The 17,156-nt window shown below is 49.0% G+C and overlaps 1 protein-coding gene across 2 annotated transcripts in view; it reads right to left on the reverse strand.

Moving 5' to 3' along the window:
* The window catches only part of PLEKHA7 (pleckstrin homology domain containing A7), an 88,516-nt gene that overhangs the window by 4,944 nt on the left and 66,416 nt on the right, over nt 1–17,156 (reverse strand). For both annotated transcript variants that reach the window (XM_008067322.2, XM_021717224.1), the window contains exons 11-16: nt 11,023–11,091; nt 10,767–10,847; nt 9,462–9,611; nt 8,770–8,871; nt 2,565–2,673; nt 2,157–2,383 (exon numbers count right to left, since the gene is read on the reverse strand). In XM_008067322.2, the coding sequence (XP_008065513.1) occupies nt 2,157–2,383; nt 2,565–2,673; nt 8,770–8,871; nt 9,462–9,611; nt 10,767–10,847; nt 11,023–11,091 (738 nt within the window). The remainder of the gene's footprint in view (nt 1–2,156; nt 2,384–2,564; nt 2,674–8,769; nt 8,872–9,461; nt 9,612–10,766; nt 10,848–11,022; nt 11,092–17,156) is intronic.

Here is a 17,156-nt window from a genome sequence, read left to right on the forward strand (position 1 = left end):
GAAACTCAAACTTAAAAAAAAAAGTTTTGCATAGTTCAAGGAAGGACACTCTATGCTTGCTTTGCAAAGGTTGATGAACACTCTTTTAAAGCCACATGCTTCACTGATGTGTGAAAGTTAAGCCACTTGCTTAAGGAACCCACTGGTTCTCTAAGGATCAGCAGTTTCCAAACCTGATTGAGTTGTCAGAATCACCAATTTCTAAAAGGCTCCCCAGAAAAATCAACACAAAACACTGACAGCCTATGATTGAAGAGACTGTAATGTCCAGAGACGGAGGGTGAGAGGGAGACATTTTACTATAAACTTTAAAAAATCTTTAGTTTTTGTATCCATTGAGAGTATTACATACTTTTTAAAAAGACATTATGCTCAAGAAAACAAGCCAAATAAGAATGAAAGAACTATAGCTACATGCAACAATGTGGATAAATCCCACGAACATAATGCTAAAGAGACCATGCAAGATACAAAACCATATAGAATTATAGATGAGCATAAATGCAGTGTTTAGGAATGCCAACATAGGTAGTAGAACTTATAAAAATAAAAAAGCAAGGGAAATATTATCCAAAAGTCAAGGTGGTGGTTTCTTCTGGCAGAAAGGAAGTGGTCTGGCCTGGAAGGCACCCACAGACTTCCGCTTGCTGGCAAAGTTCTATTTCTTGATCTGGGTGTTGGTATCACACAAGTGGTCTCTTTATTATCATTTATTAAATTGTATGCTCCTGTTTGATGTCATTTTCTGGATAGATAGTATTGTTTCACAAATATAAATGTTAGAAACAAATGACAATAAATGGTAAAATCAGTAAACACACAAACATTACTAGGAGAGAGAAGACTCCCCCCGTGTTCTGTACTCAACCAAAATCTCTGCCTGAGAGCCACAGAGGACTGAGCTGTGAGATGGAGCCTCTGTGACCATGTGCACAAGGGAAACTAAGGTGGCTCCGAGAGGGGATGGGGTTTGCCCGAGGACAAGGACTGGTACCTCTTCCCTCTGCACCTTGTCCCAGCTGGCAGCACCCTGCCTTATGTCAGTGGCCATCTGTCCTAGGCATTCCTGCTGTGTGTTCTGGTGTTTTCTACCTCCTGTTTTATAGAGGCTGGAGGTCTAGTCTACCTCTTAGATCTGGGATTGGAAAGGAGAGCTCAAGATGGAGAAATCCACAGTGACTTTCTGGCTGGGTCATGGCCACATCCTGGAAGCAGGTGGATGGTGAAGCCCAGGATGCAGGAACTCCTGTGTTTTACCTAGCACTGTGCCTGACCTCATCAGAGGTCCCAGGCACACAGAGAAGCCGGGCAAGGTTCCTCGTGTTCTCTAGGCAAGGCTGGCCTGGCCCTAGAGGCCTGAGCTCTCTCGGTACCTGACCACAGCCTCTACTACTGTAGAGTCTGCTGCATTCCCAGTCTCTGCCAAGAGTTTGGCCCTTCTGTATGCCAGGTAAACCGAGGTGCTGGCCCAGGCAGCCACATGGGCCACAGGCCTGACCTGGGACTGCAGGTCTAATCAGATGGCACAGAATAAGAAAGAACGGGCAAGAGTGTGACGGGGTTCACTAACACGGAGACTTTGGGGAGATTTCACCCACTTGGGGTCTGGCTTTCTCATCTGGGATGGGGATCCTGCCCCCCTCCTACTTATACTCCAAGAGGTTATTACAAAGATCACAAGCATTCCCACAGCCCAGCTTTGCGTTCAGTAGCAGGGGAAGGAGAAGATACTTTTCCTGGGGTGAGAGTACTGCCCAGGCTTGTGTCATTGCAGGAGAGCCATCCACAGATCTGCACAGAGCCCCACCTGGGGACAGCCTCACCAGCAGCCACACCTCTCTCCGTACAGTGCAGACCACAAATTCCACCCTACTCAGCACACTTTTTCTTGCTGGACCTCTCAGTCTTCCCAACTGCAAAATGGGACAGTTGGGTTCCATCACCCTACCAGCCCTGAGAGTCTAAGGCACAACAGCAGAGTCAATCTTACTTTTTAACTGCTCATGACTCATGACATTCCTAGGACTCTGGCTGCTTTCATTTCCCCAAGTTTCCCCAAGTTTCTTTCTTAGGAGAAGTTAATCTGAGGACAGAGAGGGACAACTGTCTGTCAGAGAGGAAACCGTGGTTCTCTGTTCCCAGTTGTCACTACTTACAACTTGGGGCTTCGTCTTCGTTGGTGACTGGAGGGGGGATGTCACTTTCCTCAGCTGGGGCGGGTGAGGTCGGTACGGCACGTAGGTTTGCAGCTGAGGGAAGAGCCGAACCTCCAGAGGGGTCCGCACAGGGCTGGTGGGGGGACTGGGCTGCAGGGGCGGCTTGCTCTCAGGAGTCGAGAGTGAAGGCACAGGCGGGTGAGGAAACAAAGGCACCGTTTTTCTCTCTAAGGGGCATGGAAGGAAGCAGCATGGGATGGAACCAACATCCTCTTCCTCAGAGGACAGATGGGGTGATTTGGCACCACGTAGACCCCATCTCCCCATGGGCATCCCACCCACCTCATTTCCCACCTCCGCCCCCAATGTCCACCAGTTCCCCCACACCCAGGCATATGGCGAACACACCTGGATTTTTGACTGATTCCACCAGGATTCTGAAGTTCTCTTTATTTGCACTCAGGCCTGCTATGACATCTTCAATCCTCCACAGATCCTTCTGTATCTGCGATTTCTCCTGCAAAAGACAAACTCATGGGTCATTGCCTTCTCGGCGCCTTACGAGGAGTTTTTGCTGTTGTTGTTTTGAGACAGGCTGGAGCACAATGGTGCAATCACAGCTCACTGTAACCTAGAACTACTGGGCCCAGGGGATCCCCCTGCCTCAGCCTCCCAAGTAACTGGAACTCCAGGCACAAGCTACGACACCCAGCTAATTTTTAAATTTACTGTGGAGACAGGATCTCACTATGCTGTCCAGGCTGGTCTCAAATTCCTGGCCTCAGGTGGTTATTCCACCTCGGCCTCCCAAAGAGCTGGGATTACAGGCATAAGCCACTGCGCCCAGTCAAGCAGTTTCTTCTTAGAATGGATCTTGTTATTTCAGGCAGAGCCCTTCACCCTGGGGGGCAGCACCCCCTCTGGAAATCCCATTTGGCTTTATTGCTTCACAGCTTCCTAAGGAAGCACAGACATGGAAAATGCCCAAGATTCAGGGAGAAATTTCAGAGTAGCTTTTACCAGTCCAGCTTGCCTACTCCTAATTTAAAAATAGACTGCCTTAAATACTGTGTGATTCCACTAAAATACTGTACGAAGTATCTGAGTCGTCAATTTCATAAAGACAGGAAGTAGAATAGTGGTTGCCAAGAGCGGGGGAGGGAGGAAGAAGGAGTTTTTAAATGGGTTTAGAGTCTCAGTTACACAAGATAGAAAGTTCTGTATGCTGAGTGTACAACAATGTGAATGTACTTAATACTGCTAAACTACACACTTAAAATTGGCTAAAATGGTCAATTTATGCTAAGCCCATTTTACCACAATTTAAAAAAATTCACTGTCTTATGCAACCTTGGCAGAAGAGAAGGCAAGGACAAGCATCTACGCCATCTCTCACAATACTATAAGAAAAGGTTTGGCAGTAGTGGGAAACTGCTGTGGGTGGGGGGAGATAACGGGATTTGCAGTAGTGGGAATCTATGGTGGGGGGGGGCACACCTCATCAACAAGGGTACCTGCATAATGAATATTTGTATACCTAACCCGGAATTGTACCCTACATCTTTAAGATAAAAAAACTAAAAAAAAAAAATCCCTGATCAAATACTTTGCAACAGATATGAAAACAGACATCTGAAGCCTCCAGTCCCAAAGGGGCTCACGCTTACCCTCTCTCCCTACTCCCACACCAAAGCACATCCTCGAGGCTGACAAACAAATAAGGGGCTCGAGGCTCAGCTGCACACTGAAGTCTGAGTACCCCAAAAGACAATGTATCACTGAGAGTATGTGCGGGAGGGGATTATCTCCAGAGCTGAAGTCCCCAAGCTGAGTGTTGGGCACAGGTGAAGGAAGGGTTAACATCAGTCCTCTCGCTCCTCCCTAGCCCCCCGGCAGCCCACCCTCCTGCCCCCACTGTGCCTGTCACCCCTACATGTAAGAGGAGAGCAGAGAGGAACAAAGGTCAGAGGATCCCTAACTTTCTCCAAGGGTGATGGGACATTGTAGACCTTAATGATGAGGTGAGGGGAGCTTTTGGGAGCAGGGAGTGGAGTTTCATTCCTGTCTCCTCACACAATACTGGGCAGGAAGGCTCCTCTGTGAAGTGTTGAACTCCCACCCAGCAAGTAGAACACCTACAAGCAGAGGCTCACACAGCTCCCTGCCACCCATGTGGCCAAGAAGCTCTTCATAAATGAAGCCACCCTACCTTACTGAAAGGGCAATGCATTTTCTCACAGCCAAATCTGGCTAAAGGGAGGTGAGTGTCTAAGCCCGTTACTGAGAATTTGCATAGGGGGCTGCAGGTATATCTGCAGTGTTAATGATTTATCTAGGTCTCTAACAACCTGCCCTGCCTAGGATGAGACCAACGAGGCAGTGGCACAGAGCCTGCCCAAAGCTGGGATTTGTAAGCTTCCAGGTCCCCATGGCACTTAGAGAAAGTGTGAGTAATGCAGCAGGGTAAGGTGTAAATCAAATTTAGGGGGCTGAGTTTTCCAGGAAGTCTGTGACAAAACCTGTTACATTGTACCAATTTGCTTTTTGGAGGGGGGAAAAAAGGATTCTGGGCCTGCTATGTGCTAAATCATCATGACATAAGGCATAGTAGAAATATAAATGGTCAAAATCACACGGATAGATGTTTAATCTAGCAATTACATACAAGCAAATTAAAACAAGATGCCATTTAGCAGACTGGCAAAAACTAAAGAGACTGATAACATCAGGTATTGGCAAGGATGCAGGCAAGTAGGTTTAGTACTTTTTTCACTTGTTGTAGGCAGGAAGGTAATAAGTATAGCCCTTCAGAGGACGACCTGGTGGTATCCATCACCCTTTAAGATGTGCACTCATGGCTAGACTCGGTGGCTCTGCCTGTAATCCCAACACTTTGGGAGGCCGAGGCGAGTGGACTGCCTGAGCCCACAGGTTCGAGACCAGCCCAGACAACTTGGCAAGACCTCGTCTCTACAATATATCAAAATTAGCTGGGCATGGTAGTGCACACCTGTAGTTCCGGCTACTTGGAAGGCTGAGGCGGAAGGATCGCTGGAGCCCAGAAGGTCGACACTGGGGTGGCCGTGAGCGTGCGTGCCACTGTACCCCAGCCTGGGTGAAGGAGTGAGACTCCAACTCAAAAAAAAAAAAAAAAAAAGTCTGGCTCGGTGGCTCAGCCTGTAATCCCAGCAATTGGGAGGCCAAGACAAGTGGATTGTCTGAGCAGGTGGGTTTGAGACCCGTCCAGGCAACTTGGCAAGACCTCATCTCTACAATAAATCAAAAATTAGCCAGGCATGGCAGCACGCGCCTGTAGTTCTGGTTACTTGGAAGGCTGAGGTGGAAGGATCGCGGGAGCCCAGCAGAGCGAGGCTGCGGTGGCCGAGAGTGTACCACTGCACTCCAGTCTGGGCGACAGAGTGAGACTCCAACTCAGAAAAAAAAAAAAAACAAAAAACAGATACACCCACTTCAACCCAGCAAGTCCAATCCTGGAAGCCTATCTTAAAGAAATGCTTGTAAGCAAGCATGAAAAGGCAGATATATAGTTGCTCACTACAGCACCATTTATTAAAACAAGACACTGAAAATAACCTAAATGTCTACCAGAAGAGGAATGGCTAATAAAGTAGGAAATGCCTAGACTATGAAATAGTATGTGGTGGGCGTGGTGGCTCACGCCTATAACCCCAGCACTTTGGGAGGCTGAGGTGAGAGGATTGCCTGAGCCCACAGGTTCAAGACCTGCCTGGGCAACCTGGTGAGTCCTCATCTCTACAATAAAAAAAGAAAGAAAAAAGAAAAATAGTACGTAACGGTCAGAAGAACTAGTTTGATTAATTTGGACTGGTGCTGTCCAATACAACTTTCTGAGATGACAGGAACCTTCTCTAATCTGTACTATCCAAGAGAGTAGCCAGTAGCTTACTTGAATGAATCTAGTGGGACTGAGGAGGGACAAATTTAACTTCAGTTACTTTTAATTAATTTATATTTTGTTGAGCAGCATAACTTAGGGGTATCTTTGCTTGAAAGATTTCCACAATATGAAGTTAGGACAAAAGAGTGAGTTGCCAAACGATGTTTTAAGTGTGATCTTCTTGAAGCAAGCCCTTTACCGACCCCCATACCCAATAAATGATATGATTCTATGCATGGCCAGACTTTTGGAAAAGCATAGAAAATGGTCTGAGGCCGAGCTCGGTGGCTCAGCCTGTACTCCTAGCACTTTGGGAGGTCAAGGAGAGTGGACTGCCTGAGTCTGCAGGTTCGAGACCAGTCCAGACAACTTGGGAAGACCTCGTCTCTACAATAAATCAAAAATTAGCCAGGCGTGGTAACGAGCACCTGTAGTTTCGGCTACTTGGAAGGCCTCACGGAAGTATCACCAGAGCCCAGCAGGTCAACACTGGGGTGGTTGTGAGTATGCCACTGCACTCCAGCCTGGGCAACAGAGTGAGACTCCAACTCAAAAAAAAAAAAGAAAAGAAAAGAAAACGGTCTGCACTCAATACATACAGGGAGGGTGATGGGACAGGGCAGGACAGGATGGGAAAGGGGAGCTTTTATGCCAGGTTTTTTTGTTTTTCCTTATTGCGGTGGCCTCTTCAAAGACATGAATAAAACAAATCACTGAAGAAGATAGGTGTAACTGGATGGGACAGTCTTAGGAGCTCACTTAGAAGTAAGTGCTTGCTGGGCTCGGTGGCTCAGCCACCCCGCGCCTTGGGAGGCTGAGGGGAGTGAATTGCCTGAGTCTGCGGGTTCGAGATCCGCCTGGGCAACTTGGTGAGACCTCACCTCTACAATAAAAATAAAAAAAATTAGCTGGGCATGGTAGTGCGCGTCTGTAGTCCCAGCTACTTGGAAGGCTGAGGTGGAAGGATCGCTGAAGCCCAGCAGGTCGAGGCTGCGGTGGCCAGGAGTGGCCACTGCACTCCAGTCTGGGTGACTGAATGAGACTCCAACTCAAAAAAAAAAAAAAAAGAAGTGCTTTAAGGACACTGTCAACAACATTCCCTGGTATTTTCAAGCCATTATACTAAGTACTGGGCATACAAAAAAATAGTCAAGTGTTACTCAGTTTGGATGAAGGGAAATCATGGAGGAAAACAACAGGTGACAGACACGTTTTGGGGAGCCTGCAGGCCGGCCCTGAGCCACAGTCTCTACCACGTAGCCCTAGACCTGGCTCTCTGGGAATGTCTCTGTGAGGGGAGGGACAGCAGGGCCTGGGGAGAAGCCTTGGGGCCCACAAACCTAAAGCCCCTCCAGAATGTCCTTCCTTTTCTGAGGGGAGGTTAATGTCTGGATAGGTAGTATATTCATGAAATCACTTGAACTCGTTCAACAGTGAGAAAGCCCAGCACTAAAAGTGCCCAGCATGGGGGCTCATGTACAAGAAGCCTCAGTTAATACCTGAATTCAAATTAAATGAATTTATGTCAGGGCTCTAAAAGGGGAGGTATAGCTCTTAAGTCAGGTTGGAAAACAGGTTATTTTCCACTTAAAAATTTTGAGGCCTAGGCACGGTGGCTCATGCCTGTAAATCGCAGCACCTTGGAAAGTTGAGGCGAGAGGACTGCTTGAGAAAAATAATTTGAGGGTGAGGTTAAACCTGGTTGGGCACCACGATTGGGGAACACTGGGCAGCTGGGGGACCCAACCTGGAAGAAAAGAAACCACACTGGGCCTTTCATTGCCTCATCTTCGGGGGATAGAGGCGTCTATCAATGGGGTGGCCTGGTTTTGACGGGCAAAGAGGCAAAGCTCTGAAGCCGCCTTTCCTGAGTAGGGTAGGGGCTACAGTGATGGGTATCACCCAGCCTGGCCTCCAGAAATGCAAATGACTGCCTGGAGACTAGGGTGCCTCAATGGACTGAATTCACACTGCCTCCTGGGGTGGAGGTATGATAACGTCTATCTTCAGGAATCAGAGGAGGGAAGGGGCGGGGCTTCCTGTTGCTGTCTCAGGGAAGGACTAGGAGCCTAAGATGTGGCCAAGAACCACGGAACACAGATCAATCTGTGATCACCCCACACGATCAGAAGTAAAGCCCTTCCAAAAGTACCCAAGGCTTGTTTTTGAGAGCAGAGAGGCAGGGGGAGCTGGGATAAGGCTTCTCATCAAAGCCTGGCTGGGGGATGGGATCCCCCAGGGAGAGTCTGGGGTGAGTCCTTACAGGGGTAGATTGAGAGTCCAGGGCCGGGGAAGAGACAGCCCCTGGGTGGTGCTCATAGTCCCCACAGGGGAAGGCTTCCACGAAAACTGAGCTGGGGGAGGGCGCAGTGGCTCATGCCTATAATCATAGCACTTTGGGAGGCCCAGGTGAGCGGATTGCCTGAAATTACAGGTTCAAGACCAGCCCAGACAACTTGGCAAGATCTCATCTCTACAGTAAATTAAAAGAAAATTAGCTGGGTATGGTGGCGTGTGCCTGTAGTTCCAGCTCCTTGGAAGACTGAGGTGGAAGGATCACCTGAGCCCAGCAGTCAAGGCTGTGGTGACCGTGAGCATGCCATTGCACTCCAGCCTGGGCAACAGAGTGAGAACCCAACTCAATAAAAAAGAAAGAAAAACCGAGCTCAGAAGCGATGGACCGGCCCAGGTCACCTGGAAGAAAAAGGCTCTTCTGTGCTGCTCCTGAAGGGTCTGCTTCAGATGTTCCACATCACTCTCCAACTTCAGGTATTCGTTCCAAGCGTTTTCCATCTCCTGTTGGCCAAGGAAGTGCTTCCAATTCTTAGTTATCCCCTGCCCCCAGGAGGTCTCCTAAGCACCTGTGTTGCTGACTCAACCGGGAGAATTGGGAAATGAACCCAGCGGCCCTCGGGCAGGCCTGGCAGGAGACAGACAGGAGCAGGAGGGAGTGGGACATCCTTTCACCCATGGTCTGACCCTGGCCACCTGCACTGTCCCCTCTTCCACCCTTGGGATGCTTTGATTCCCAGCGCTGGAGAAAGAGCCTGCACCGCATCAGACTGACAATGAAAAAATGGAAATTCTGACGTCTTAGAATGAACTGCACACAGATCAGGGGAACAGCCTTGCCGGATGCTCTGTGGAATCCATTCCACTGAGTGTCACTGCCTGGAGTCGCTGATGGGAAAGCAACCTATGGCACAGGTGTAGACAGACAAGCCATCCCTACACAAGGCCAGCCACTGTCAGGAGGCAGCCTGGAGAAGTTCTACTGCTCCAAGACTCTCGCCCTGGTCACCAACTCAACTACAGCGCAGGAGCTGAGAAGAGCAGCCCCTCGCCCAGCCCGTCTTGAGGGGACGCACGTCCCACCCTGCACGCACAGTGGACTCTCTGGAGAGCTCGGCTCGGATGTGGACGAGGTCCTCCTGCAGCAGCCTCTGCTGGCAGGCGATCTTCTCCAGGTGCTGGGGCTGGTCTCGGTACTGCTCCATCTGTCTATGCAACACCTCCAGCACAGACTCCAGTTGGTCCTGCATAGGAAGGTCAAACAGCAAACGGATAGAAGGACTGTCCCCAGAGGCCTCCCCATCCCATGCCATGAGCCAAACAAAGAGCCTGCCCAGTGGGTGGGCTGGGGCAAGGCTCTAACAGCTGTCTCAGTTTCCTCATCTATAAAGTGGGCATAAAACCACCTAACCTTATGGGATAAACTGCGAGGATCAATCAAAGAGTAGACAAAAAACTCTTTAAGCTCTAGCGGAAAAGGGTATGTGACAAATGATAAACCTTCAGCATTACATAGAAAGCATTAGTAAAATGCAAAAAGATAATCATTCACTTTAAGAGTAGAAAAGACCAGCCAGGCATGGTGGCTCACACCTGTAATCCCAGCACTTTGGGAGGCAGAGGAGCAAAGAATGCCTGAGCCCAGGGATTCAAGATAAGCCTGGGTACCTTGGCGAGATCTCATCTCTGCAATAAACTAAAAAATCAGCTGGGCATGGTGGCACATGCCTATAGTTCTAGCTACTTGAAAAGCTGAGGCGGATGGATCACCTGAGCCCAGGAGATCAAGACTGCGGTGGCTGAGAGCATGCCATTGCACTGCAGCCTGGGCCACAGAGTAAGACTCTGACTCAACAACAACAAAAAAAGAGTAGAAAAGACCAAACATTGGTGGTCCCTGGTCCATTCCTGCCCTTCTATCCAGATGCTGCCCCGCAGTCCAGCTTCTAGAAGGAAAGCAGCTTTAGGAGGTGAGGGCCTCTGCCCTGAAAAGCCTGCATCCAGGGAGCCCCACTCCCCTGGGGCTCAGGGCCTGGGGTCATCACACACAGACCAGTAGAGCCCCTCTCCCAGGCTTGCCTCCCAGAGCCTCCAGGGAGAGGTGGGCCAGTGCAGAATGGCGGGGGGTGGGGGGGTCTTGGAACATGCAGGCTGGGGTCTCCTGATAAGATAGAAGTCTCCGGGCAACCCCTTCAGGTCCCCTCCCACTGTGGGAGCTTTTCTGTCCTCTCAATAAATACTGCTTTCTGGAAAAAAGATAGAAGCCCCTAAGAATCACTACTTAGATATGAAGACATTGTTCTGGACAAACTAAAGCTGTTGTTTGATAGTAACACGAGAGTCCAGCCTATGTCTCAGGAAAGACAGGACAAAACGCCCCTCTACCCATCCCAAGGTACTTTGTTCTCCTTGAGGGCTCGAATCTTGTCTTCCAAGTCCTGGAGGATTCTGTCTTGTTCGCAGAAGATGCTCAGTTTGACCTATGAGCAAGCACAGGTTGGACAGGGTCTGGCGGATGGTGGGCGCACAGCATAGCCTTGGGACTGGGATCTAAAAGCCTCTGGCTGCAGAACCATCCAAGCCCTGTCTGAAGTCGCCCACCCAGGTCTGGGTCAGGGGTCAGCTGAGGGTCAGTGTGCTACTCTGCTCACTCACATCAATGTCACTCTCGGCGATCTTCATGGGCTTCAGACTTCGATCCTTGAGAAGGTCCCGGCCTGTCATCTGGGAGGTGAACAATTTAAAGGAGATTTAACCACGATGTTTGAGAAAGGAACTCAGGAAGGAACATGAGTCCTACAATGGATGGATGTGGAAGTCCTCAGCAGTGGCAGGTAGGGTCATGGCAGGACAAGGGCAAAAACTCAGGCAAAACCTGCTGTATTTCTATGCCTATTTCAATTTAGGAGAAAACCAAAACCTTCTCATGTCCTAGCAACACTTGTAAATTTCTCAAATTAAAGAAAATGCAGACGTTTAAGTTATGGGATCACCAATCTTAGAAGGCCCCAAATGTCTTACATTGGCCCTAAATGGGTGTGATAAATCAGAATGAATCGTGGAGATTTGCCACTGATAAGACAGAGGTTTGCTGCTGAACCTGGGGATAAACATGTCACAGAAATCCATCACCCTCTGCTCAGGGGAACAGGCAAATCCCCCAAGCATTGTTAAGCCCTAGATGAAGAAGTCTCTGCGTGCCTTCTTACCTTCCTCACCCTATACTATTTGGGAAGAAGACCTGGCCAAGGGAAGCATGGGTAGTTCCCAGCTGGGGTTTTTCATTGGTCCCTGAATAACTGAAGCTAGAAAGAAAGAAAGAAAACCACAAAGGAATGGACAAAAGTCACCTGAACTTCTGGACCAATGGGATTTCACAACATTTACTGTCCCTTGTTGGACTCAAGGTGGGCAACATGCTGCCCATTGCCCACCTCTCCCAGACTCCGAAGGAGCTAAATCCAACTCATTCTGTTTTCATGTCCCCCAGTCTCCATCTTGCCAAAATCTGTGCAGGGGCAGAGGGGGTGACTTTTTTACAGATGCCCCCGCACGGCGAAGACAAGGTCAAGGATAGCCAGGTCTAACGTGTCCCATTAGGGGAGGCCATCTCACTGAGCTCTGACCGGGGAAATAGAGTGGGGCTAACCACAGTAGAAGGAGGTAGTGTGTGTGCAGATCTTAGCATGGACAGACGGGCAGCTTCTGGAGAGATGGCTTTCGATTTATCCCCACTCCATCCTGAAGGTTCAGTAAGTTTGTCAGTGTGCATCAGGACGTAGAAATGTACTAGCAACCACTCCCCTCGGCGCTCAAGCCCTCCATGGACCAACCATCTTACGCTCCCTCTCCCTGGGAATCATGATCAGTAAATCCAAAGACAGTGACCTTTCCCTGCCTGGGGTGAGAACTGATTCTGGGCTGCAAAGCTGCCCCCACCCAGTCCTTTAGTTGCACAGAAGAGGGCGGGACCACTGTCTTATTCATCTTGGTAAAGTCAGCCCTGAACATGAGGGCTGGCACAAGCTCAGCAAATGCTTATTGAATGGCAGGGAGGTCAAAGGGAAGCACGTGCAGGTCACATCCTAGAAAAATGGAACTCCAGTCAAATTCTGCTCTTCGAACTGACAGGGCAAGTATACATACACGTATACACACAGTCGTAGACACACAGGCTACTGCAACGGTCCACAGACAGACAGACTGATCTGCCTCCCAAGATGGGGAGTAGGGGGAAGGAAGGGATGGTGTGGATCTCATCCCAGTGAACTACAAACAGCTGAACTTCCCAGGCAGGACTCCAGGGAACTCAGGAGAAAGAGCAGGAGTGAGCAGTCACACTTCACTCTGTGTCACAGTCCTTTCAAAATGGAGGACAAGGAGCTTGTCTGGTCTCCAGAGGGCCTGACCCTGGGCTCATTTCCTGGGTAGAAATAATTTTCAGTGGAGACCTACTTTGGGGATTCCCCCCCAAGCAAAACTCTTCCCCTGATTTCACTAAAGCTTTTTACAGAGGACATCTTTTTGATACTTCAATAACATGGCAGAAAATCTAATTGAGCGATGCCTCATTTACCCGGCACCATCAGGAAGGGAATGAGATATTCTACACAAAAAGGGCATTTTGAGAAAGCTGAATCCTCTAAATTACACTTTTTGATGGAAAGCTTTCTCAAAGTCTGCCCTTTGCTGCCCTTATAGAATTCTGAATATACATTCCACCTTCTTTCTTCTCTCTTAGTACTCCCTCTTTTCTCTTTTTAGAGAAGTAAATTTCTCTTTTTAAAGTGTTGCTTACAAGGTGTGAGTCAGGAATTCAAAGGACCGAAAGCTCAACAGAGAGGAGGCACTTCCGTCTCTTCCCTCCTTGAACTGGTTTGATGCCCTTCAGGGTGTTCCTTCCACGTGCTGCAGCTGCCGCTAGGTACGCAGCAAATCAGATTACGATGTTCTGTTTGCTCCTCTGTCTCGCCTCATCAGACAGTAACCTAATTAGGAATAGCTGTGAAGAATGATGTTTTGTCTCTGTAACCTCAAAGTCCAGCCAGGGTCTGCCACATTAGGGATATTTGGGCAATGTTTGCTTAGTGAGTTCACGCATGTATCAAAGTAAAATGAGTTGGATCTGCTTCCTATGGACTGAAGGCCTCAGGCTTGAGGGCACAGGCTTCATGACAGCTGTTTACACAAGCTCAGAATTTAGCTCTCTTCCAGAAAACCAAGCCTACTAAGAAATATTATCTCCACAAGGAGTATATTACATCTAACGTCTCTTCTAAAAGTGTGCTTTCTCCAAAGGTGCAGCACAAAATTGAAAAATAAATAAAAGCGTGCTTTGTGACAGTAAAGTTTAAATCTATTTAAAACATCAACTACAGGTCCCCTCTCCCAGCACCTGTCACCGGAAAGAGTGAAAGGCTGTGGGCACTCATCCATTGAAAGAGGCTCTCCATCCGAAGGGAACCAAAGCTCACCCAGGCATCCTCCCTCCCCTCTCCCACATCCCGACACACATCCCAACCCGCCGCCTCCCTTGGAAAGCTACGAGAGCCGCCACGCCTCAGTCACCACTTCTGCATAAGTCAAAGGGGGTACAGGAAGCATGAGTGGGGGGAAGCGTTTTGTTCTAGTCCAGCTCCACCCAAATATCAGCTCCCTGCCCACCTTCATCTTAGGGCCATGGTGGAGTCTGAGGACACCCCGGAGACCTGCTGATCCCTCCCAGGAAACTCATGCTCAACTTCATCTAGGCGAGCCCTCACCATGGAGGCAGACAAGCAGAATGGAAACATGACACAAGCTGGTGGCAAGCCAGGCAAGCCCCCCTACCCTCCGACAGCACAAGAGATGAGTCACAGAACACCACAGATGAGAGGCTCAGCCTGGTGCATCGGCCAAAATGCTGAAGAGAGCTTCAGTTGAAAGAAAATAAACCAAAATGACTTGCGGGAAGCCCGGGGCGGTCGGGAGAGCGACTGGGTAAGCGAGAGATGGAGTCGGCACCGAGCCAGAAGCAATGGAATGGCCCCGGAGACACGGATCAGATCATCTTACGCTTCTCCTGGGCCGACAGCCCCGTGCTGACTTCTTCAGCACTTTGTAAAGCACGTTGATCAAAGGTTCATTATTTTTAATCTGTTCCAAACAAAAAAGGCAAATACAACAAAACGTAACAGGTGAGACATCAAACGACACTTGAAGCAGCCAGAATTTGGGGAACTGGAAGAGGGAAAGATGTGCGCTGTGCAGTTAGAAGGACCAGGCCTGAATCTCAGTGACGCTGCTTCCCAGCCAGGGGACCGTCCCAGACTTCAGTTCTCTTCTCTGTAAAATGGGGGCTACTATGATCTGTCTGAAGGGATCTGTGCACAGTCTGGTTTATGTGAGTGCCGATTTCAGTGCTCATTTCCTTCCTGGGTCTGCTGCAGAAGGCAATGGGGTGTATCAGAGGAGGGAGGGTGCCTCCTCCTCCGTCCTCCCCATCACACTCTGTAAGACACCAGTTTATAGAAGCGCCATACATTCGTCTCACTCCACCCAGCACTCTCTACCTTAAGTTCCTTGGACCCTTGCCGCCAGCCACATCTGTGAGGCATCTAAATGACTACGTCTTACTGACGGTCCCAAACGCTTACAGCTCCTTTCAGGAAACATTGTCCTCAACCCCCAGCGCAGTGGCTCTCAACCCTCGCTGAACACTGGAATCACCAGGAGAGCTTCAAAAAACACTGCTGCCTGAGCTCCAGCCATAAGAGAGTGTTGTGCGATTGGCCTGGGATGGGTCCTGGGCATTCAGTTCTCAAACACCCTCCTGGGTGATTCTAATGTGCTGCCAGGAGGAAGAGCCACTACTCTGAAACAGGGGTTCTCAAACTTCAGCATGCATTGGGATCACCTGGAGGGCAAATACACAGGTTTGCTGGGCCCCACACCCAGAGGTTCTCAGGGAGCAGGTCTAGGGTGGGATCCAAGATTTTGCGTTGTTAGCAAAGTCCCAGATATTGCTAATGCTTCTGGTCTGGCGAGTGGTCTTTGAGAACCACAACTTGGAAACAATGTTACTCAACACTGGCTGCACATTAGAAACACCTAGGGAGGTTTTTAAAAAATTATTGCTATTCAAGAGCAATACCTGAATATTACTAATAAAATCACAGTCTCTAAGAGGTAAGAGGTAGGACCCAAGTGTTTATGGTCACTTTTAAAGCACCCCAGTAGTTCTTGTTCATGGCCAGGGTTCTCCATTCTATAACAATTGACCTCAAACTTCAGTGTGCGCAAGAGTTACCTGGGAGCTTAAGAAAAAATTGCAGAGTTCTGGGCACCAGAGGTTCAAATTCAACAGACCCTCTAGATCTGCATTTTTTAATCAAGCTCCCAGGTGACTCTGAAGTAGGTAGAGTCCTCAGTCACAACTTAAGAAACTCTACCCTAGAAACTGACTTTGAACACAAATCCTGAACAGAGCAGCCCTGATCTCAGGCTCAAACAGAAGGAGTCCAGAGTCCAACAGGCCAACAGGTACTGATGGCACATCCCTAACCAGAGACGAAAGCCTCACTAGGGTTGACAGTCAACCTTCTCTACCTGCAGAGACATCACCTGAGCGGCAGCAGGCATCCTCCCCCACCTCACCTTCCCAGCTGTGTTTCTGCCTCAAAAAAACAATCCAGGCTGTCAATAATACCCAGTTAAGGTATGGGGTTCTAAAGAGCAGAACTTTAATGCCAGAAATACAATTCAATGAATACAGCTTTAAGGTGGGCAAAGCATGTAATTTACAGAAGAAAGAAGGCCAGTGCGAAGTCCATCACTGGGTTCAAATCCCAGCCGTGTAACTTTGCAGAAGTTACTTAACTTCTCTGATACTTGGGTTCCTGGTTATAAGATGGGGATAGTTGTTTCTATTGCTCAAGGTTGCTGAGTGGATTAGATGAGAGATAAATGAACATCAAGCACCCAAACACTGCCAGGCAGGAACAGATGCTTCATCCATGTGGAGTCCTTTTTACCCTGGTATCACTGAGTAGAATGCCAGGGAAGTAAACATTTCAAAAAAAACAAAAACAAAAACACGTTAATAGAAGCGTCTTGGAAGAGTAGAGTGTGCCTTCGTGTGATCACGTGACATCTCAGCAGGGATGCTCACTTCAGGGAGGAAACGCTCCACCATGTGTAGGGACACAAAACACCAACCGATTCTGGAAGCTGAGTAGCTAATCAGAAGAGATGTGTTCTGGATCTTTAAGGTCTTGGCCTCTGTGACAGGGACACAGGGGACCCTAAGTCAACATGGCAGGGGGATGGGGAAGATCAGCAGATCAGATGCTAGGCAGGAAGACTCCTCCCCAGAGAGACTTATCTCCTTACCATCCTCCCCCAAGGACCCAAGAGGCACCTCTCACAAGCAGCTGGTCCCAGAGGAGCTGTGTACGTCTCAATTTGCATGCCCAGGTGGACTCATTTAGTTGTGGCCACAGAGACCCTTGTCTCAGGGACATTTTGTCCAGAATGTCATAGAATCTAAGGACCAATAGGCCTTAGAGATTTCCTGATCCAACCACTCATCCCACTCAGTCTCATCTAGCCTTGGTTGTGCCCAGCAACAGGAAGTTCACCACCAATCTGAGCTGGTCCTTTTAGAAAAAGTCTTTCTTTCTTTTTTGTGGGGATAGTCAGAGTCTCACTCTGTTGCCCAGGCTGGAGTGCAGTGGCAAACTTACAGCTATTGCAGCCTCAGCCTGCTGGGCTCAGGCGATCCTTCTGCCTCAGCCTTCCAAGTAGCTGGG

This window comes from Carlito syrichta, unplaced genomic scaffold, assembly GCF_000164805.1.
Source record: "Carlito syrichta isolate Samal-C Ts95f unplaced genomic scaffold, Tarsius_syrichta-2.0.1 Scaffold309476, whole genome shotgun sequence".
Classification (NCBI taxonomy): domain Eukaryota; kingdom Metazoa; phylum Chordata; class Mammalia; order Primates; family Tarsiidae; genus Carlito; species Carlito syrichta.